Source organism: Harpia harpyja, chromosome 5 (genome assembly GCF_026419915.1).
Source record: "Harpia harpyja isolate bHarHar1 chromosome 5, bHarHar1 primary haplotype, whole genome shotgun sequence".
NCBI lineage: Eukaryota > Metazoa > Chordata > Aves > Accipitriformes > Accipitridae > Harpia > Harpia harpyja.
This window is the reverse complement of record NC_068944.1, coordinates 32,692,224-32,715,108: the sequence shown is the minus strand read 5'-3', so window position 1 is coordinate 32,715,108 and position 22,885 is coordinate 32,692,224. Positions and strand designations below refer to the sequence as shown.

Genomic DNA, 22,885 nt, shown 5'->3' with positions numbered 1-22,885 from the left:
AAATCAGGCTCCCCCATTATGCCTCTTGGATACATCTTAACCTTGATCCTTAAAGGTCAATCTTCTCAGTGCTCTTTTATAGTGAAACCCAAAGCAGCAGTTCAGGAATCAGGGCTACTTTTTCACCTCTCCTTTTCTGCCTCCCCACTTACCATACTGTTATAAACCCATGTTTCAGCACTCTGATGCCGTGACTGGCTGCACCATGGACTTTCTGCTCTGATTAATGTGCTGTTTCTATCAACAAATTCTCTCAAATGCCAAGCATCTTTCTCTTTGCAACCTCGTTCACAAGTCTTCAAGCTATACTGTCAGTCTCAATTTTACCACCAGGACTGCTGCAAATCATTTACAGGCAACATAGCTGTTAATGATTAGGCTTCAGATAAATCATGACAGATGTTGCAATATACTTTTATACATACATATATATACACACACACACATAAATATATATTTAAAAAAGAACAATTTTGTGGGAGCATAACAGATAAAATACTGCCCAATAGGGTATACACAATCAGACTCTCAAATTCGGAGGACAGCAGTGTAACAAGCAATAGAAATAACCACGGATGAAACTGCCTACAGTAAACACACTGACCCCAATCACGTCCAAATTACAGCCAAATTAGCATCCACATTTTAAGGCCTGCAATTATACAAATGAGTTTTCTAAATAAATTAAATCCCATCAGAATACATTGCAGTTAACTGATACAATTTAATAGAAAGTTATATGTTGCCAGTTCTACTGCAAGCTGATTTATTCCTTCTACTAGTAAAAATACCAGCAGAGTTCAAACAATGCTTTGACAGCCTACTAAATCCTATCAGTTCATTTTTCTGTAACTGCTGAGCTAGTGATGCCTTTTTCTGACCTTTGATTGCACTCTCAGAGGTGTCAGACAGCAGAACTGACCTGTTATCAGGGCAGGATCTCAGAGCATCTCATTCACATACTAACCCATTCCTGACCAGCACCCCAGTGTGACACCCAAGTCTTCCCTTGACAGTTTGAATCTATGATTGATACAATGACTGGTCACCTTAAAATTAACTATTTATTCATGAAAGCAGGAATAGCAAAATGGAACAAGAGTTTACAACATTTTGGTCTATAGATGAAGACCTCACATTTAAGACATGTCTTCTGGATCTGCAGCAGCATATTCCTTGAGAGGAACACCTGCATCCAGACAGAACAAGAACATAACTGCTTCTAGATCTCTTGCTCTGTGCTTGCTAGAGTTTGGGAAAACAATGAACTGCTGAAACATTGGCAGCTAATAGCTCAGACTGTCTCCCCTTCTGACCGATTTACTATGAAGGCATTCTCCCGTGTTCATTCTATCACATTCACTCCGTTTCAAGAAACAGAATCATTAAACTATGCATATATGCACATAGTTAATTAACTACAGTATACAGTAAATGTTGTAACCAAACCAAATATGCTTTTCTTCAGTTACATATCAACTATGTGTCCGTGACACACTAATTTGTTTTTCTTCAGGTACTTAGCACATCCACATCCTACTTTTTCCTTCTATGAACATGCCAAAAGGCTGATCCTGCACGAGGAACCGTGCACGTTAACTCCTGTGCTCTGTTTCTGGACCAGAAGTACCCCTCTGCAATCCAGTTAAATGGGTGCAAAGGCAGCAGTTCTTACTAACTGCTCACTTCTCTGATGGCACTTACTGGTAGCATGAATACTCACAGGACTACAGAGCCAGGTTGAAGATTGAGTACATATTGTAGACATGCAGCCAAGATGGTGCTGTTTTCAGAAACTGGGTGTATACTAGCATACAGTTAACTGTTCCTGGGACCATTCACCATATGTAAGAGTCCATTCTCCATATGTAATGGTCCCTGGTCTGTGTTGTCTCCTCACCTGCACTCAAACTCTTTGGGAGAGTACTAGCTGGCACAGACCAAAAACACAGCAGGGACCACTTTAGCATTTTAATGCTATGGGTAATCAAGTTCCAGTACATAGTGACATTCCTTGGAAGTGTTTAATTTACACTAGCACAGACCAAGGCAATAGCTAAGACCATTTTAAGAGAAACTTTAAGATTGTTGGGAGCCATTAAAGTAGCAAATGTTATGGATGGCTTACGATTATTGCAAATAGCTCATTAAGCAACCCTGTGGTAAAATATAGCGTATGGACAGCCCCACTACTTAAATTTTTCCACTACAAATTGAACGGAAGTTCAGATGTTTCAATCTCCCTTAGCTGCCATTCATGAAAGGGCTGGAAAAAAACAAAAATCTGTTACATCCACATAGGAATTTGATATCCACAGACACCATTCAACTTTTCTTACTCATAATCAAGACAGCAAAGGGGTAAAAGTGGCTGCTGCCCTCACCTCCCTGGTTGCTGCAGAGTGGTAAAAAAACAGGCAATTTGGCTCTTCCAGCATGTTCAGACTGGGGGTCAGAAAAACCTGGCTCAGAGCTGCTTGCAGCATAGTTTTTTTGGCTTGTGTTCTATGCCCAGGGTCCACAAGTAACCATTAGTGGGAAATGAGATACCAAATGCCGCCAGCATGAAAAAAAAGCCTTCCAGACAGTTCTAGCTAAAAGAGGTCTCTTAAAAACTAGCTATTAATACACCAACTTTCCAAATCTCAAAATTTCATCTCCTCTTTGGTGATGAGGGAAATCATCAGTTTTCCCTCAGGGTTATTTGTATATAAAGCTTAAGGTTTTCACACATGGAACGTGCTAGGAATACATTAGCAGTGGATGTGATAGTGACTGCCTATTTTACTAAAGATCAAACATTTTTATGTTGCTCAGATCCCAACCAACTCTTCTGCTGAAGCGAACACATTCTGACTTCTGAGTACAAATGTCACGGTTTAACTTGCATTACGCTGACATTTGAACTCCATTCTTACACTGATTTAAAAAAAAAAAAAAATCCATTCCTTGTGCAACATTTAAAAACTTTGCTGTTACAGCAACAATCAAAAGCCCATTTGGAAGGCTGGTGGACCCTGTTGTGCTCTCTGCTGCTCAGAATTCTACACTGAATCTGCAGGACATCATGTTTGGGATGTGGCTATCCATCCACCACCTTAAGTACATAACAATAACCAAGAATTTACAAACAGTGCCCCAACAAACTGAAATCTTTGCTGTTCAGGTCAATGAAAGTCTGAAACCGAAATGCCCATAATTGTGGAAAATTATACTTGATCCAGAATAATGACTTCTTCCTGAATGCAGCTGCCAGGCAGCTCAGGCTCTAAAATACGAGGTTTTTCCTTTCCGTTTTCCCTTGTCCAGGACAAATACAAGGATTAGGCCTCATTTATACTCATGGCATTTACACCATTCTGACATCACAGTCTTGAGCCAGATGCAGCTACTTATTCATGTCTAGTGCAGACACTCTTGCATGTCCAGGAATGAGAGAGTGGCATAAAGCTCCATAGCATAAATGAAAATTAAGCCCTTACATTCCTAACATTAAAGAAATTCTGAAACTTTATTAATTATATTGCCCAACATTATTTATAATATAACTAAGTATTCTCACAAAGCTAGATCACATTTTTAAATGAAAAAGGCATATTATTGTCTTAACGCCTTCCTTCCAGAAAGCAGAGTGCAATGAGCTACTCTCGATTCAGCTGCAAATCTCTAACACCTTGGTGTTACAAACAGGCTTCTTTTCTCCACAATGACACATTAAAATGATTTATTTCAAATCTGTAATACACAAGAGCAAAGACACTATTGGGATTTTTCCTATCCAAGTGAAATAAAAGATACATTTCAAAATCTAATAAAATTATACTTCAGCAAGACTTACCTATCGTTCCTAAGATCACCTTTTAAAAATACTGGCAAACACCAGTCATCTCTGTCAGATGTTATTTTTAACAATAAATCACTTTTTTTCTTCCCAGCTGAGCTATTTCAATCTTTTGTCCCTTCATAATTCTGGAGAGCATTATTCAACAGAGGGCAATATTAGATTTCATGCCTGCCTGCGACAATGAATGAATCTAATTTTATGCCTAAAACAAATTTACCTGTTCACTGAGCTGTATGACTTGAGTTTCCAAATCTTTATCTGATTTGGATGCTGAGCTGCTTGGTGCAGCTTTTTTTGCTGAAGATGGGCGAGACGGTGTTGATCCTGGTTTAGAAGCTGGACTGGATTTAGCAGCACCTGAAAAAGTACAATAAATAACAATCGAGATGTATCCCCATGATAAATACATTCCTATTAACCTGGTACTGAAACAAAAGTATTCATTTTACAGCCAGCCATTCTCTCTGTTACTTCAAGGTGACCGTGGAGGAAGTTCCAGTGCTGCTATACCTCGGGAAAGGAAAAACCACATTTTCTAGCAGTTTTACTTTGAGTTTGCTACTGAGAGTGATGTAACTCAAACTAAAATAAATAAACATTGAACTAAGAATATAAAGTTCCCTTAGCTGTCAGCAGCTTTCAGCTTTAAAAAATATGCCATTAACAGACCATTCCCCCAGCCCAATATTTAGTGTACAGATCTATCTTCAATTCCCCTGGAGAAAGACAGACTTGAAAAACTCAGCTAAACTGTGCTTTCTTTGTTTTCAAATGTAAACCATCCTTGAGACAAGGGCATTGATAGTTTAGACAGAGCACGCAGAATTAAATCCATCAGTGAACTCGCAGTTGCCATAGTGACCAAAAGATGAGTTTTGATCTGCTTCAGTTGTGCTATTTGTTTTTAATGACTTGCACTGCAAATCTGCCAGAACACGGAACAACATCTTTACCAGCAAAAAAGGCAAGTAACGATTGCACGCGGGTACTCTTTTTCACAATGCCTGCGGCACGTAAATGCCTGAGCAGAGGAATGTTTATGTGAAAGGGTTCACAGTGCCTTCACATGAACCTCACAGCCAGCTCCTCACACCTTGCTCTGCCTCTCCATCTCTCCTCTCCTTGTCAGCGGTTTGATTTAGTCGCTCAGCCCTGGTACGTGAATAAGTGCCCAGCTCACAGCCATCCACCTTGCCTGGGCTGCTACAGGCACTGTACTCTGACTCATAGCCTTTTCCTTATTCCCACCAGCTAGGACTAAGCCTCAGCTGCAGTGGACATACATCTGGTACAGAAATCGCTTGGGTTAAGACCAAAACTTGGCCCTCTCTCCAACCTATTTTATTGGATTTATTAAGCAGGCATGTGAATCAGAAGCCCTGCTTTGCAGCACCCACATTTATCACTGTTTCTTACAAAGAGCAAAACACAGTTGCCCGGACCTGCTGATGGGCTCCATGGCCACACTCCTCCACCAAATGCTGTTGGCTCTGAAGCCTGGGCCACACAGCATGAGGGAGAAAGCCCAAATCCAGCAAGCACCCAGCTGAGCTCCGAGCTTGCAGTCACCACTCCTGGAAGGATTTGCCCCAGCTTTCTCAGCAACCACCTTCCAGCCCACACCTCGCCAGCTGCTCTTCCCAGAAGGTGATTTGATTTATGGCACACTACATATTGTTTTAAGTTGTCATTTCCACAACTTATCCCCAGTGTCAGACAACACTTTATTAAAGCAATTCATTGTAAAACCAGTGTTTTACAAAGGCGTTACTAGGAAGAAATCACAAGAAGGCAGAGAAGGGCAGGAGGGGGAGAAAGATGACTTGTGAGGCTGGCCATATGACCAAACCCTGGAGCTCCGACAGTCTCACTGACCTCGAACTGTGTATAGTGGTCCCTTGGAGGAGCCGAAAAACAATGGGAAAGGAGATCAGCAATGGGTTATTTAACCAAGCTAGCTTAGGCTTTTCTGATTTAGTCACAGGCCTCTCTGTAACAAGCATCTGAAGCTTCCCGCCTCTACGGATAACTCTGTGTTAACTGGGTCACCTAATGCCAACAGAACATAAACAAACAACTTGATAATTCAGTTGACTTGTGTAAGCATTTCTGTACAAGACACCCACTCTCCTTTTCTATGCTCCTGAAAATGAGACAAATAAGGAAAAATATAAAATACTTTTTTTTAAATTGGTCACTCCAGTCCAATAACTTCCATGCCTAAATCCTTACAATTACATACACAAACTCACCTCTAGCAGATTTCAGATACAGTACACAGACTTGCTAAAGTCAGGAAAATTCAATGTTGTATACATCCCTGAAATTAAACTTCTTTTCACACCAGACTTCGATCAGCAAAGAATAAATCAGTTGTGGAAACACATTAAAAATGCCAAGATCTTCTGCTGGTATTTCTTTGTTAAGGCAATTTCATAAACTTTAGCACCCTGCCTTCATTACACATCTTCCAGGTTCAGTCCACATTTTGACTGACTAAAAATCAGCTGCTTAAGAGGAGGATTGTTAAGGTGCTCTCAAAGCCTGGAAAATAATTTTCATTTGGATTAGCAGATAAACAGAAGAAAACTGGTGTTGAAATACGCAAGATAAACACACGTGAAATAATCGTTTTGACTATAGCATTCTAGTTGGGCCTGAAGTTATTTAATGAATACTTGTATCACATGGAACTGCAAAAGTTACCCATACAAAATTGAAAATAATAGAGATGTATACTAAACCAAGGTATCAATGTTTATTTCTTATTGTATTCTACACCTGCAAGATGCAGTTCAGGATATCGACTGAAAATTAAGTGCTATAAAACAAGGTATGGACCTTCAAATGTGAAACCTTGGCTGGTCAATGCATCTCCCCCCTCTACCAATTACCCTTCTTCTACTTGAAGGGAGCACTGGACTTTACCTAGGCAGCAAACACCTGTACACAAGCATACGAGAAGCTGCTCAGCTTTTCTAGGACAGCATTCCTGGCCTATTAGTTCTTTGCCATTTCTCCTCGGGGGTCATGGTACAAGACCTAAGCCAGGCACGGTGTGCAGCCACGGCATATTGCTCCCTTTCACGCTCAATAGCCCTGCAAAGTGAGCTAGTTCTCTGTAGATTGGGGTGCTGATCACAGAAAGCCAAATCGTTAAGTACACACCTCTTTTTAACCTGCAGAGAGAGATAAGGACAGAGCAGGCACAAACATTTAATCCCCAGGTATTCTCTCCAATTTGCAGCTGAGGAACCCTCCCAGAGCATGCTGAGCAAGCCCGCATCACCACTGTCTGCAGAGAGGGCTGGATAGCACCAATACACTGCATTATATTCTGCCCTCCTTTGAAAACAACGAAGCCTTTTGAATTTCTACAGCAAAGTGTTACTAAGCTTTATAAAACGTCCAGACAAATCAAAAGAAATCGACTTTTGCTCTGCTGCTCAGGATCAGTTCTTAAATGAAGAAGATATTCCAATTTCAATAACACAGATAAAAACCAGCTAAATAACCTGAGCATTTCAGACTGTATCAGCAACAGCTGGATAGAACTTAATTGCAACAGAGAATGCCTAGGGATTTCTAATTTAAAGTTTCCTGGAGGAAAAAAAAAAAGCTTTACTGCACATTTATTCTCAAGCATCAGTTTTAGAATCGGCTCAGAGGTAAGCCCCCCATTCTAACAGAAGCTTAATTTCATAAAAGAATTAAAGGATGCTGGCTGGTAGAGTAGTGCAAAGTACTTGAGAGAGCCAGATATTTAAAGAGAGACAAAAGATCTTGGTAGACTTAATGACTTCGCTGTTGAGCACCACAATGGCTTTGCAGTCAATTAGTGCAAGTGTGGAATAACTCCTAATGCATTGCTCAGAGGGGCTATATAATCCAAGCAGTTTAAATTCTGTCCAACATCATATCTTCTATGAAAATATTTATATATAACCCATTTACATATTCTGAGAAAGCACAAAATTTTATACAAGTATTTTATATTAAAAAAAATACCTGATAACCAGCTCTTCTCATTGACCACTGAGAACACTGCATTGTAATCAGCACCATAAATGTTACCTATCCTTACCCATTCCCCATTCCCTTTCAAGCTTACTGTTGACGTTCAAAAAGAAGTGCAGAGCCCTGTCCCTGGAGAGGAACAGCCCCATGCCCCAGAACATGCTGGCAGCCAACAGTCTGGAAAGGAGTGTGGCACAAAAGGACTTGGGGGTCCTGAGCCAGCAATGCACCCTTGCAGCAAGGAAGGCCAAACAGCCTCCCGGGCTGCATTGGGAAGAACGCTGCCAGCAGGCTGAGGGAGGTGATTCTACCCCTCTACTCGGCACTGATGAGGCACATCTGGAGTGCTGGGTCCAGTTCAGGGCTCCCCACTATGAGACAGACACGGACATACCGGAAAGAGTCCAACAAAGGGCCATGAAGATGACGAAGGGACTGGAGCACCTCACACAGGAGGAAAGGCTGAGAGATCTGGGACTGTTCAGCCTGGAGAAGAGAAGCTTCAGGGGGATCTTATCCATACTCTTTTCAGTGGTCCCCAGTCAAAGGACAAGATGCAGTGGGCACAAATTGGAATACAAGAAATTACATTTAAACATAAGAAAAAAATTCTTCATTCTGAAGGTGATCAAATACTGGAACGAGCTGTCCAGAGAGGTTGGGAGGGGGGGGTCTCCATCCTTGGAGACGCTTAAACCTCAACTGCATATAGTCCTGGGCAACTCGCTCTAGGTGACCCTGCTTTGAGCAAAGGGTTTGGACTGGATGATCTCAGAAGTGCCTTCCCACCTCCACTGTTCTGTGAGAACTTCTGTTACAGCAAGCTCTGATTTTAGGTCAGTGCAGAGTTCAATTAAAATTTTTTGTGAACAGTATTGCAGCCGCTTCAGTTAGCACCTGGATAACTTTTTGTACCTGCCCATATAACACTGGCAGAGATGGGAAAAATAAATTCACAGTTGAAAGACAAATTATTTTGTTCTTGTACTGAAATAAGTTGGATGAACCAGCTTTGAAATGCATTACAGGTTTCTATCTATGGTGCTCCAGAAACAATTACTAGTCAGTCCATTATAATTAAATATGTCCCCACCAATTTCAGCTTCACTATTCTTTTTGCTAAAGATGTAAGTTTTACAAACAGATGTACACTTCTGCAATTTAAAACAGTGGATGTTGGCACTATGCAGGTTTTGGGTACAACAAAGCTAGGCTGCGAATTCCAGGTCACACTACAACACAAGCACAGTCTTGCAGACAAGAGACCTATTTAATGTTTAGAGAGAAATCTTCCTTGAAGCTATATGAGTAATTAGTACGCCATTAAATATTAATGTAAAATTCCAAGAAAACACGTGCATGAATACAGTGTGGACATGCATGAGGATGGCATGACAGCAATGGAAGCCCTGAGCAAGCATGAGACTTGGCTGAGCCCTCACAACCACTGCTTCAGTGGAATTTGGGAATCACTCGCAGTCTGTCTTCAGTCAAATTAAAGGATTTCATAAAATGAATGTTCCTGGCTCATGCCACAGGAAAAAAAAAAAAACAAAAAAAACCCCCAAACCAAGAGGCCAGAGCTAGCAATTTCTTCATGAGCTAAAGAAAAAACTCCCCACCCACTTAAAACAAATGAGTGAGCACAGTAGATGAATTAATATTCACACATGCTTATTGTTGCAGCTACACTGGAATGCAAGAAACTGCTCAATTTAGGGATGCTTAATGGCATAAGTGATGACAAATGATGCTTAATGGGAATGAAATGACCTCAGACAAAATCTGACTCGACTTTCAGCATCCCAACATGCTGCGGTGCAGCTGCCTAATTATTTTGTGGTACTAACTTCCCCTGGGTGGCAGGACTCCTCTGTACCCTCAGCTCTCCATACCTCCACTGCTGCTGGCTACAGTACAGTCTGATGCACTCTACTCTGATCATCACTGCCGGACAGCTGGCAAAGAGAAGTGTGTACAAATACTTGAAACTGAAGCACCTTTTACAAATTTCAACAGAGCAATACAAGCAAGAACATACAATGGAGTCTACTTGTCAGATAAAAAAGTTTTGTTGATGGCATGACTCCCTCAGTTCATCTTTAATAGAAGGAGATTTGATAGATGGGAACTAACCACAGCCTCTTCTCCATCATAAATGAAGACTCTTCTTTAGATTTAAAACAACCAACATTTTAATGGCAACTAGTAATTTTTCTCAACTGAAATCCCTATTTTCTCTAGAAACATCTTCAAGCCTGTAAGCATTCATCTTCAATGGATGAGACCATTCCACATAGGCTTAACAGAAGAATACAATTTGAAATTTGAAATGCTCTTAAAAACCTGCATTTTCTAAAATTCAACTGTCTGCTTAGCTATAAGGAGAAAGCAGCCTCAAAAGGAAAATCTGAAAGAAAATATGTGAAGAAATTGTTATTGAAATACAAAAGATCATGCAAAAATTTGAGCAACACAGACATTCAAACCACACCCACAGTACACTGAAAATTAAGACAGCAATTTTCACCACTGTTTTTCAATCACAGTCCTCTTTCTAGAAAAAAGGCCTTGGCTCCCACACTACAAGCAGCATTGCTTTGTGGTCTAAATTCTCGGGGTCAGTGGGTTTAAAAATTAAAACTCTCCTCATGCTGGCAGAGGAGGTATGTGTCTGTATTAAGGCTGAGCCACTTTCTTCTCTACCTCCCAGGCCAGCACTGTCACTGCACATGCTGTTCTCATCGGCTAGTACAATTCCTTGACCTCATATGAACTAGGCACAAAAGCATTTTCAGTTTGTTGCCCCGCGGCTCTTCCCATGTCCAGCTCTGCCACGTTGTCCTGGAGCACTGTGCCACCACAAGCAGAGGTTGCCATCACCAATACCAACTGCCTGCCACCTGGGGAGAAAGGTGGCATGTTTTGGTGGACAGCAAAAAAAAAAAAGCATTAGAAGGAGTTCTCTAGTCCCCCAGGAGTCCTAATCGTATCACTAGCTGCTAAAATAAAGACTGGTTTTGTTGAGTATTTTTATCCCTCAAAATTAATTTACAGCATATCTGCCACAGTAGGATATACCATTTCCCTAAAGAAAATAGGTATTTTTCTTGCATAATTGGCTCTTCAATGCATTGCACATTATATATAAAGCACTCGTGCACAAACAGTTCATTCTGCCCTGGTTATTTTCCCTGTTATAGCGTGAGTATTTTTAGCCCTCATGTGATTCTCCAGTATTTTCCAGCTCTGCTTTAGTCATCCTGCTCTCACTGAATATTTCAAACTAAAATGTATAACAGCCTTCAGAACTACGAACCCCTTGCATTTTTAGCTTACATGTTAACAATTAATTTTATTAAGCTGTCTTTTACCCGCGTATTTTTGACACCCCACACCCATACACAAAGCAGCATTCCGTGGATTTGTTCTGACATACAGGAATACTTACGTAAGACACTAAGCTAAAATCCTGACAACCTGATCATCATTTTCAATTTGATCAGATGAAGCTTTTTCTGCTATTTTCCACAGGGAGCATTAGAACTGGCACAAACAACAATGCCCTAATATTTTAATCCCTTACCACGATTTTGACTCTACATCTGTAGGCTGTTTACCACTGCATTAGAGAAGAGCAGAGGCTGTAGGAGATCGAAAGCCAGCTCAGGGCTGGCAGATGGCATTATATCTAAAAGCAGCTGTGGTGCTGCTGGCAGGGAGCCTGCAGTGGTGGTCTGTGCTGCTGGCTCCACTCCTCGAAGGATGAAAACATACTCGTTCCCCCAGCAGGGAGCTGCATTTACCTGGCAAATCCTTGCTGCTCCTACTCTTTCTAGAAGCAGCCTTTTACATGTGTCACCAAAGCCACCAACCTGCCGTACTGCTGTCAGCTCGGCAACAAATCCGATCTGTCTCTCAAGGAAGGGACAAGGCAACGCGAGGGTGGCACAGCAGATTAGTTGTAGGGACCTATTTACGCTTCCATTTCCGAGCTGCATTATCCTTGACCTGCACTGACTCCTCAGTTGGATTGCCTTTGGAAGGGGTAGGGCCATGGCTGCTGGCCTGGTCCCCAATTAACACAAAACCCAGTGCATTTTCAGATTTCTTGAGTTTTGGGTAGTTTTAAAAGCATTTTTTTTAAATGAAATAAAGACCAAACTCTGCATTTGCAGAGATATAGGTAAATACCCATGTATAGGTACGGAAAGGAACTACCTGATACTATGGGTCTTGTCAAGCTTCAGCATCAGATTAAAATACCAGAAATAATTCTTAACTCATGCCAGTACCTTTTTGGGTAAGCTTTCAGAGAAGTCCTTAAGGATTTGACCACTTTCTTGTTAACTGAAAAGACATACCTTAGTCTACCTCTGAAAATACAGTTTAGAACAAAGTGTTATAAAGCAATGATGAATAATTAAAGAGATCAGCACCTCCTAAATCACTCAAAAACAAAACTCTGGCAAAGGGCCCTGGAAAAGTTATTCCGTAGAACAACAGGAATCATCTGAAATGCATATGAAACTACTATTAGCTAAATAAATTATTCCTTTAGAAATGTATATATTTGATCAATTTAGGCAGATGTAAAAGTCTTTCAAAACCAAAAATATAGTATGAATGAGTACCCATATATCTGCTTGCTCCTGACACTAAACAATAGATGCATACATTTAGATATGTCCACTGCATGCTGTTTAAAACCTTTTGGATTATGTTGAATGATCTTCTTGGTTATTTTCTCTCACTATTGCTTCTTTCTGTTTTGTTAATGAACTGAAACAAGGCAGTACTAATATTTCAAAGCTTAAGTGTTAATGTAGAGCAAATCACACAAATGAAAAATGACATTAAAAAAATGTACAAAAAAGAGACAAACTACTGTGGCAAACTGCTACAGACGCTGGCAAACGCTTGCTGCATTGGTGTACGAGGTTATGGCATCAAGCAGCCGACAATGTTTACTGCTCCCACAACAAAGTCAGTGGAAGTATGGCTGTGCTCAAAACTCAGCCATTTCACCGAAGATGCAGGAAAGCAGCGTAACAAAATAATCAACATAAAAGTCATAGATAGCAGTTTAAACTATGCCACCTGATGTTGTACTTACTCATGGGCGTATATTCCCTCTTTGGGCTTATATCATCAAGGAAGATGAAGCTCCAGATGGGGTGGGGAATTCTTAACCTGCTTCAGGAGAACTCATGAGACCTTCTGTTTTGCCCTTTTCATATAAATGGCTACACTTGTTTTGTTCACATGGGCATATTATGGCTGTTGTAACAACCGTTATGAATACTCTTTCATTTCCAGCTAAGTGTGCGTATGCACAAGACAGAGGTACAGAAGCACATCTTGCATGGCAATTTCCCAACTACCCAGGACTTGCTTCCACATCATCCCAGTTTACTCCCGAACAGCAGATGAGGCACACACAAGCTTGCAGATGCATACAACACTCCTCCCAGAGTGTCCTCTATCAACAGGCACCCAGTAAGAGCTCAAATCCTTTCAAGCAACCAGGCTACATGACGTGGTGAGGCGAGGCACAAAGGCACAATACATCAGTGAAATGAAAATGTGCTCACTCAGAAATGGAATAAACCTATGAATGACTGACACCTAACTGAAATAGTCCTATTCTAAAATGCAAGCAGAAATAAAAGCTAGAACTCTCAATTCACCTAGCATCATGTAATGTCTACACCCCCCCTCCTCAGCTCAAGAGAAATTAAACTAGCATCCTGCCTGTCATACTTCTGGACAATACTTAAGTTAATAATGAAGGAAGCTTTCCACGAAAAAGCTAACTCTTGCAGCCACAGGATCTTACCAAAACCCATCACACTGTATCTCAGTTGTCCTATTCCATACAAGGGCTGGGAAGCTACAGGACATGCTCTTCACACAACCAGCAACACAACATGAGATCACTGCATTATCCTCCATATCAGCTGGCTGGTTTCACTCCAGTAGCTATTCTATTTCTCTAGAATTGTCACCTCCACAGCTTTAATTTGGATGACACATTTGTGACTTTGGTAAAAACAGACCATCTGCAAGAAGAATTAACAAGCATGGTAAAGTCTGTATTTAATAAAAGCGTCTTCTCCAATTTCTCAACTGGACAACATTGTGACATTAGCACTTGGGGTTTTTTTGTTTTCAAAGGGAGTGCAAGACATCACATGGGAAATTATAGTGTACCAGGCCCTGAAATTCAGAAGTTCAGACACAAGACGGTGCAAAACAAAGATGTAAACAAGCTTTAGAAGCCCAGAGTAGCACTGGTCTGCTATTAGGTGCTCAATTTCCTGGAAGCACTAATGAGCTGAAGGCAGCTGGCCAAGTATGCCCCACTTTGACATCAGAAGTGATCAGAGCAGAACACTGAAATCTGGGTATGATTCCAGAGCATAAGCCAGCCTAAAACTGAGTGTGTCTCATACCTGCCCCTTCCCTTTGCCAGCATTAGTGCGTATCTGAGCCCATGAGAAGACAGGTCACAGATTTAAGCCAACTGAAAATTAATCCTTATTTAAGGAATAGGTTAGCATGAATAAGGTAAACCCAGGACAAACCAATAAAGGAATTAAGTGTGTGTGCATGTGTGTTTCTGTATGCACAAACCTATATGCGTACAGGCAATCAACCCCAGTAACACTTGTTTAGTGATCGGGTTTTTTTTAAATGGTAGCTGTTCTCCTGTTCACTTGACTTTCAGTTATCAAAAAATGGCATCTGCTTAGTGACCAGTCATGCCCATATTAGATAAACACCAAAGATCAGGCTTAGTTCTTTGGCCTGTTCCAGAAATACTGCTGTGATTTAATCCCAGTAGGCAGCTGAGCCCCCCACAGCTGCTCACTCACTGTCCCCATGGCAGGATGGGGGAGAGAATCGGAAGGGTAAAAGTGAGAAAACTCGTGTGTTAAGATAAAGACAGTTTAATAGGTAAAGCAAAAGCCACGCAAGCAAAGCAAAGCAAAGCAAGGAATTCGTTCACCACTTCCCATCGGCAGGCAGGTGTTCAGCCATCTCCAGGAAAGCAGGGCTCCATCACGCATAACGGTGACTTGGGAAGACAAACGCCATCACTCCAAATGTGTCTCCCCGCTTCTCCTTCTTTCCCTAGCTTTTACTGCTGAGCATGACTTCATATGGTCTGGGATATGCCTTTGGTCAGTTGAGGTCAGCTGTCCCAGCTGTGTCCCCTCCAAATTTCTTGTGCACCCCCAGCCTCCTCACTGGCAAGGCAATGTGATTAACAGAAAAGGCCTTGACACTGTGTAAGCACTGATCAGCAATAACTAAAACATCCCCATCTTATCAACACCGTTTTGGTAACAAATCCAAAACATAGCCCCATACAATCTCCTATGAAGAAAGTTAACTCTATCGTAGCAAAATCCAGTACAAACACAAAATAAAAAGTTAGAAGACAGAGCTCTCTGAGAAAGAGCAATACTTGTATGTTGTTCACCTAAGAGGACTAGCGTACCTGAACAATAAGGACATATAAAAAACACAAATAATTTAATTTTTTCCTTCTGGTCAGCCCTTAAGATTTGGAAGCATTTCACTCACCATAAAAAATAAAAAAAGAAATCAGCCTGTGCTAGCAATTTCCTATAAGGGTGGAGGTGTGAGAAAGGAACACGTTCCATTTAATGTTCTTGAATACACTTACACATACCACTTTCAGCAACAAGAAGCTTAAATGCCTTTCTCTCCACCATCAGACATCACTAGAATCCACATCATTTACATCAAGGGTTCAGTGGAGGAGACCCTATGCTCAACAGGGCTGGGCCAAACTAGAACACACCACAAGAAGTTAACTTCTGCCGTCTCAGATGCTAAGTCTATGAGACAAGGCAAAAAGAATGGCCCACCCACATGAGGAAATAATTTTTAAACAGTATTTATGTAAAATTGATCACAGTTTATAGTTGTCTTCAGAGACAGAAATGGAATTCTTTAAGACGCAAAATACCTGCAGTTGGAGAGTTTGCATGGTGAGACTTTTTGGGCAGGTTGAAGATCTGTTCACCAGGATCTGGTGGGGGAAGAGCATCTTGGCCTTGTCGAGCTTCCACAGGATCATACTCCTTCCCATCATAGTTAGCATCAAAGAACTTCTTAAACCATTGAATGAAATCTAAGTTGTCTTGGAAGCGCCCTTTGACCAGTTTTTCCACGGGAATTACCTGAAAGGTAGAATAAAGGTTCCAATAATATATCACTGCCATTTTTAAATATAAAAATTACATATACACACTTATTTGAAAAAATCTAGCAACTATATCAGCATATATTCTTCTGCCATTGTTTCCTTTCTAAAAGAAAGGGAACTATGGTGGATTTGCAAGTGCTCTTAATAAGAAATAAAACCAAACCAAAACAAAGACGCAGCCTTTGAAGCGGCTATACAGTGGGTGTATGTCAGCCTTTGTAACTGCTCTTCCACAGAGTTACTCTTTTCTTGTTGCAGTGACAGCCATGATGAATGAAGCTGTTCTGGGAGTAACACTATATTCAGCTAACTAGGGATTTTTGTTTTTAATGGACATGCTACAGTTGGGCATAAATAAAAATGAACAATTCTTCAAAAGGTCCAGACGGGAGTTTCTTGCTCTCTGTCCTACTGTTTGAACTACAAAAAACCCAGCAGCTTTTCCAAGACATGCTGAAGTTCAAACCAACCTACATTTTGGTAGTACATTTTCATCATACAAACTAACCCTGAGGTTTTAAACTTGTAATTTTTTTCCATTCCATATATAGCTATACATAGAACAGTTTGTGGACATGCAGAAGTTGACTAAAATGTCTATCAAGTTTTAGTAAAACAAAAGAAAGGCTATGAGCATGTCTCCATATCCTGCAAATTTTTTCACAGAAATGAAACCTCCAAAAGGTGTCCTAGGCTGATATTACAGTGCTCAAGCTTCCCAGACACTGTGGGTAGACAGGGACTACAGCTGCAGAAGGAGGGTTGCCCTGCCTTGCTTAATTCATACAGCTGATTAAAGAGTTAGATGGAGTTAACTCTCCATCCAAGTTAGATGGATCTTAATGCCTCCTGAATGCATTTAATTTTCAGCTGGAAAAAGGGTACCTAAAACCACTGCAATTTTCGTTTCTTCTTCAAGGTTAAGCCAACTGTACAGCATTTTATAAGTCTATGATACTCCTACAAGGATTAATGTAGCATTTTGCATGTCCTTTCAGGTTGTTCCACTTGTATCTTAATTCTACACTGAGATGGTATAGCAAGTTTGCTCTCTACAGAAAAATTGACAATGTCAACTTTATTAGGCTTTCCAGTGTTTCACTAGCAAATCAGACTGTAAATAGAAGCATCTGCAACATTTCAGGAAACAATGAAGGTTTTCCAGTGCTTTATGAAAGTCTTATGGGACTCTAGTAAGACTGTTTAAATTTCAGAATAAGGCAACACTAAAAGCCAGAGCAGAACCTTTGAAGGGTATACAGGTAATACATCCGTGTAGAACTAAAAGTATGACAACATAACTTTCATTGTTCATTTTTATCAACACAGTTGTTATATTGGTGAGTCTGTCAAACTCTCACATTTAAGTATAAACCGATACCTTATGGTTGAACAAGACATTTTCTAAGAGATTTCCATTCTTAACTTTACAAGATCACATGTGCTGTCCAACCTATTGAATCACTGGGTAAATTATTTCAGTTCTTGAATAATTTAAATTCCTTAAACCCTGTTTTGGACAGGAAACACGGGATACTTAGAAGAACAGCATATTTCCAAGTTATTTTGTTGGAAATTCAGGTCACCAGTAATTTTACTCTATCTAAAATTAAGGTTCACTGATGGTAAGGAATTTCCAACACATGGTATTTTATCAAAAGGGTCTCTGATATTAAGATATAACAAGTTATGCTGCACAACTCCACAGCAGACACATGGACTCAATTCTCAGTTTGTACCTAAATGAAGCATGCCAAATTTCTTCCTTCGTGCCTAAATACCCTTTTCAGATGATGAAAGGTCAAGAACAACAGCTTCACATACAACTTGTAACTCCAGTTCCAAGTCCAAGAGTTGAAAAAGTGGACTTAAAGTATTTTGAGGCTTGTTTCCCCTATTTATTCATTTTACCCAGTTTATACAACTTTTGAAACTTGTAGTAATTGAAAAACAAATACAGAGTACCTACCTTATCCACATTCATTCTTTTAAATGATGCCTGTAGAAGTTTGAAGTTGTGAATGTATTCATGCTCCAGCTTTGCTTGAAACTTTACTTTCTTCAAGCTAATGCACCCTGGGAACAACATGTCCATGAACTGGCAGTAAGCTGCTCCTATAACAAGAGAATGCATTGATGTTAATTCAGATGCACCCAGCTAAGACCAAATGGCATTTAATGTCATTAGCAGAAAGCATGAGGAAGAAGCAACCACGCTGAATATGTCTCTGCTGTAATTTAACCTCACACTATGCACCCAAGATCTACTGGTCTTACGTACATTGAGCAGTGCGACGTATTAAATGTGGGTTTTTTCCATTCAGTCTGGATGCATGATGCACTGTTGTGTACCATCTGAAGAACCACCATGACTACTGCAAAGTAAATCTTACTTCTGTATAAAATGGATGTTCTTGGAGTCCCTATACACACTAGGACTGTCCATACTGTGAGAAGATCACAGTCAAAATGGAAATCTCTTTATAAGCTCCCTCAATCCTCACAGCCCCCTGAATTCAACCAAGCCAAGATCATCTTTCTTCTGGCACTTGTAACTGAATGCCAATCATGTCCAAGGCAATCATTTAAGATTATATCAAACCATGACTTAAAAAAAAAAGATTGTAAATCTCCAGCTTGTTAAAACATACTAGCCAGTTCCCACCCCTCTAAAACAAACATCCTTACTGATTTTCATCTCCTGAGAAAAGCATTAAATAAGCAGATTTAAGCATAGTTCACCCATAGATTTCAGAAGCTGGGCTGCCAGCTTCAGTTCTCACTCAAAACAGTAAGTTTTCTAAGTTCAACTTTGAGGGCTATCTGAACTTACGCAGTACTAGGTGTGTGGGGGGTGCCTCTGTGTGTGTGTGTGTGTGTGTATAACTAATGCAGCACGGAGCAGCAAGTATATGGAAAAATTTCTAAACGGTGTACTGAGTACAGCTAATAGAGACAGCCTTTTCTTGTATGCAGGGAGCTTCCTCCTACAACATCATCATGTCACTGCCATTTGCAAAATAAGTCTTTACTGTTGACACACTGAAGTGTTTGGAAATTAAGGATGAAAATGTTTGAGGAAATCAGAGGAAAACCAATTTCAGTTCTTCAGAAGAGAGTTTTCTACAAAATGCTTTATACTTAGCAAAGATTCAATGAAGTCCATTTCTGGAGCAGAGGGCTGTAGAATGTGCAGCCCCTGCGCTTGAGCATACAGGGCAGGGAAGTGATCGCCCAATTACTCCTGACAAGTTCAATTTCACTTCCACAAAAAGGAGTTTTGTGCATTTAGTGCAGATCAGTTTTGACAAACAAGTGTCCAGATCTCACCTAACAGCTTCAGCCCAGTATCAATGACAACGATTTTTATCAAAAAATAATTCTGCTGAGTGCTCATGCAGAAACCAAATTAACATAGCAGACACCTGGCTTGCCCAGTTTTACAGGAGAGGCAACAATAACTTTAAGACATTTTTCTCCATGGGTAGGCATGTGTTTTGACAGGAACAACTTTATGCATGAGGTACTTCTTATTCTCTGTATCCACTCAACCATCATACAAAGGGTTACAGAGCTTGTAACTTCCCCAAAAGAGAAGCAGAGTTGAAGAGTGGAGTCCCAAAAAAGTTTCCCAACATACTGATACCAGTTTTGCTGTGGATTTAGCAAGATCAAGCTTTAGTGCTGAAAACCACTGCCATTAAAAAAAAAATTCTCTTTACGTTGCATAGTTTTGGGGGGCAGGGGGGAACTGTTATAAGAAAAATCTGATTTTCCAAGGACACCTTGTGCTTAGCTTTTTGCAATGGTTTTGATATGATTAAGAATCAAAGTAAAATATTCCCTAAAGGAGAAGGAGCCTTCTGGCAAGTTACAAACATCAGATGACAAATTTGCATCTTCGTATAGAAAGCTAACACAATTAGTTATTCAAAACTCATCCTTAGCAAGAGAACTGGTATATATGTGGCAACAGAAAAATGACATTACAATTAAAAGCATGGATATACAGATAATGCATGGCTTGACTACATTTATTACTATTTAGTTTCATGCAAAAGGATTATTATGCAATCATTTCATGTTATAAATTGAATTTGTTCCTAACTCTGTCCTTTCATCCTCCCCATACCCCAATTATAAGCTTTACTCTGATATCTAAGTAATTGCCTGAAGGCCTTGAAAATGCACTGCGCAACCTTTCATCTAGATCCTTTTAGAAAACCAGAAACCCAAAGTGTTCACATGAGATTTTCTCCTTCTGCTGGTAATGCAAATTCCTTCTGCATGCCTTTAGATAGAGTCGTACTAGGTTTAAGACTCTAGCTACGATAGTTCCTTGTGTTTTCTTCCCATCATGCTGGCAGTTTTTTCTGTGCATTTGCCAGCCAGAAGGTGGTCCTGGGTCTGCACAACACTCAAGAGCAGAAAACACTGGACTACATCCACATGACAGCATGAACCTGGTCTCTAATACAACACTGAAAGCTGGCTGCCGGGCCATTTCCCCAACAGGAGGATTTTATTATGTTGGCAAACCCAATTCATTAAAATGCTCCTTCCTGAAGTACAGAGGCAACATACAAACATGGAGTGAACTAAACACTGTAAACAACAAAGAGAGGAAACTCTTCCCAACTCCCAAAAGGCAGAGACCTGCCTGCCACAGCAACAGGAGAAAGTAAAAATATCATTACAGTCAACTGGGACTACCCGATTTTGGACATGGAAGTTATGTAAGCATTTAATGTTATATAGGTATTTATTTATAATTTAAAATTTTACTCCCTAAAGCTTGTAGCTGTCACATTGCATTCGAATGCTAAACATCAGCGCAGCAGAATGGGGACGCTACTTTCTACACGGCCCATGGCTGAGATTTCCTGGAGGCAGCAGAAAGAGCAGCCCTACTTAAGTGATGCAAGATTGCGATGCCTTTATCTCACAGCCATAGCATATAGACATGTGGTCCTTTGCGTACCGGACATCACTTTAGGCCTATTCAATTTACTATACAACTGATGCTTCAATGCAGGTGCATGGGAAAGCAATATTTTTAGCAGAATATAAAGAAAATGGCAGTAGAGATAATGACATCATGGCTTGTGACATACCTCTTGCATAATTTACATGAACAAAAGGATTTTTACGCCACTTATTTTTTATTCAAGATTTTAAAACTTCCCTACATTTTCTGGAAAAAAAAAAAAACAAACCCAACCCAAACCTGAATAAAAAAAAATTAAAACCAAAACCAAACCAAACCACAAAACCTTAACAAATTTATACAGAGGAGTTGAAAACATGCTACCTGTCTAGAATGGCTCTCACAATAAATCGGTCCCTCTATGACCGAAGATCTTTTATATGCATAAACATGCACATACACACACACAAACAGAAATAATTTGAAATCCATTCAAATGAAAGATGAAAACTATAGCTGGTAGCACTGCAGAAGAGGGATCAATGTTAAAAACCTCTTATCCTGTATTAGCTAACAGGCAATTCAGAATCACTGGCTAAAAGTCCTTTTGTGTTTTGATCTAGAATATTGATGCAGCCATTAGTTACAGAAGATATTCACAGGCCAGACTCCAAAACCAACCTGCAAACACGCTGTCCTGATTACACCCCCAGCAGCTGCTACTTTTGGCCTAATCGGTGAGCAGAAAGAGCCCAGCAGCATCACAGAGTTTGCAGGTGTTTGGTGGGCTTCCCACACCAGGGTCAGGGCAGAGCAGGCAGCAAACAGCAGTGAGGGGACTGCACCCACCGGGCTGGGCAGGCAGGCAGCTGCCAGAAACAGTGAAGGGATGCTAGGGCAGAATTAAGATACAAAAGAACAAACTGAGAATTGAAAAGGTGGTTGTTTAAAGCTATTACAATTGAAGAGTTTTGCCACATGCAGTGGTAAAGGTGAAAATTTCTACCACATCTATAAAATCAGAATACTTTTACAGCATTTTCAGAGTTGTAGATAATCTTTCACTAGTCCCCCTGGCAGTAAACAATGCTGAACTTGTTCTAGTTTTTGTCCTGTACTTTTCTTTCACTGCTTCTGTTTCCTTCCCAGACTGTCCATACTGACTTAGTTTGCTCTGAAGCATATGCACTCTGCATCATTACAGATTTTCAGTTTTTCTGTCTCCTCTTCCATCTGGAGGTTGACGAATCCACAAATGCAAACAAGTATTTTCTTGGTAATCAAAAATACTTCTGCTTCCAATTATTTAAAGCACAAGAATTTAAAGGAGGTAACAAAGACAAGAGAATCCTGTTTGCTACAAGTTTCTACTGCTCAGTAAACCTCTTAGATTTCAGCTGGAGAGCAAGATTAGATCATTGGTTTTTTTAGCACTTATGTTTATATATTTATAAAGGAAAAGGAAAATATTATTTGCAAACTAACTTCTTTAACTATACTACAGTTAGTATACTAATAAAATATTTAGTAGAAATACTGTAATATAAGCTCAGGTATTGCGAAGTTAGTATTTGTCCCCTACAAGAGAAGTCAGGTCAATCCTCTACATCAAGTGTCAGAAGACTCTGTCCCTCCCTGCTCATCCCTGCAATGTGTGGGAGCAAGATCCCGGAAAGTCACATAAAACCACACCAGCCAACATGGGAACACAAAGGGCCCATGAAAAGACAGGGACTATCTGTGTGGAGGGCTGCTTTATTTTCATTCTGACATCCAAGCCACAGCAAAAGGAGCTCAGGGCTACACTAGAAATTTGCTATAAATGCTTCGTAAGAATTTTGTTCTAAAATGGCAT

At 40.3% G+C, this 22,885-nt stretch overlaps 1 protein-coding gene across 4 annotated transcripts in view; it reads right to left on the bottom strand.

Annotated features, from left to right (window-relative positions):
- Positions 1-22,885, bottom strand: part of MAPRE2 (microtubule associated protein RP/EB family member 2) — a 92,890-nt gene that overhangs the window by 8,898 nt on the left and 61,107 nt on the right. For all 4 annotated transcript variants that reach the window (XM_052788475.1, XM_052788477.1, XM_052788476.1 and 1 more), the window contains 3 exons: positions 18,073-18,218; positions 15,864-16,077; positions 4,062-4,201 (listed from right to left, as the gene is read on the bottom strand). In XM_052788475.1, coding sequence (XP_052644435.1) covers positions 4,062-4,201; positions 15,864-16,077; positions 18,073-18,218 — 500 coding nt within the window. The remainder of the gene's footprint in view (positions 1-4,061; positions 4,202-15,863; positions 16,078-18,072; positions 18,219-22,885) is intronic.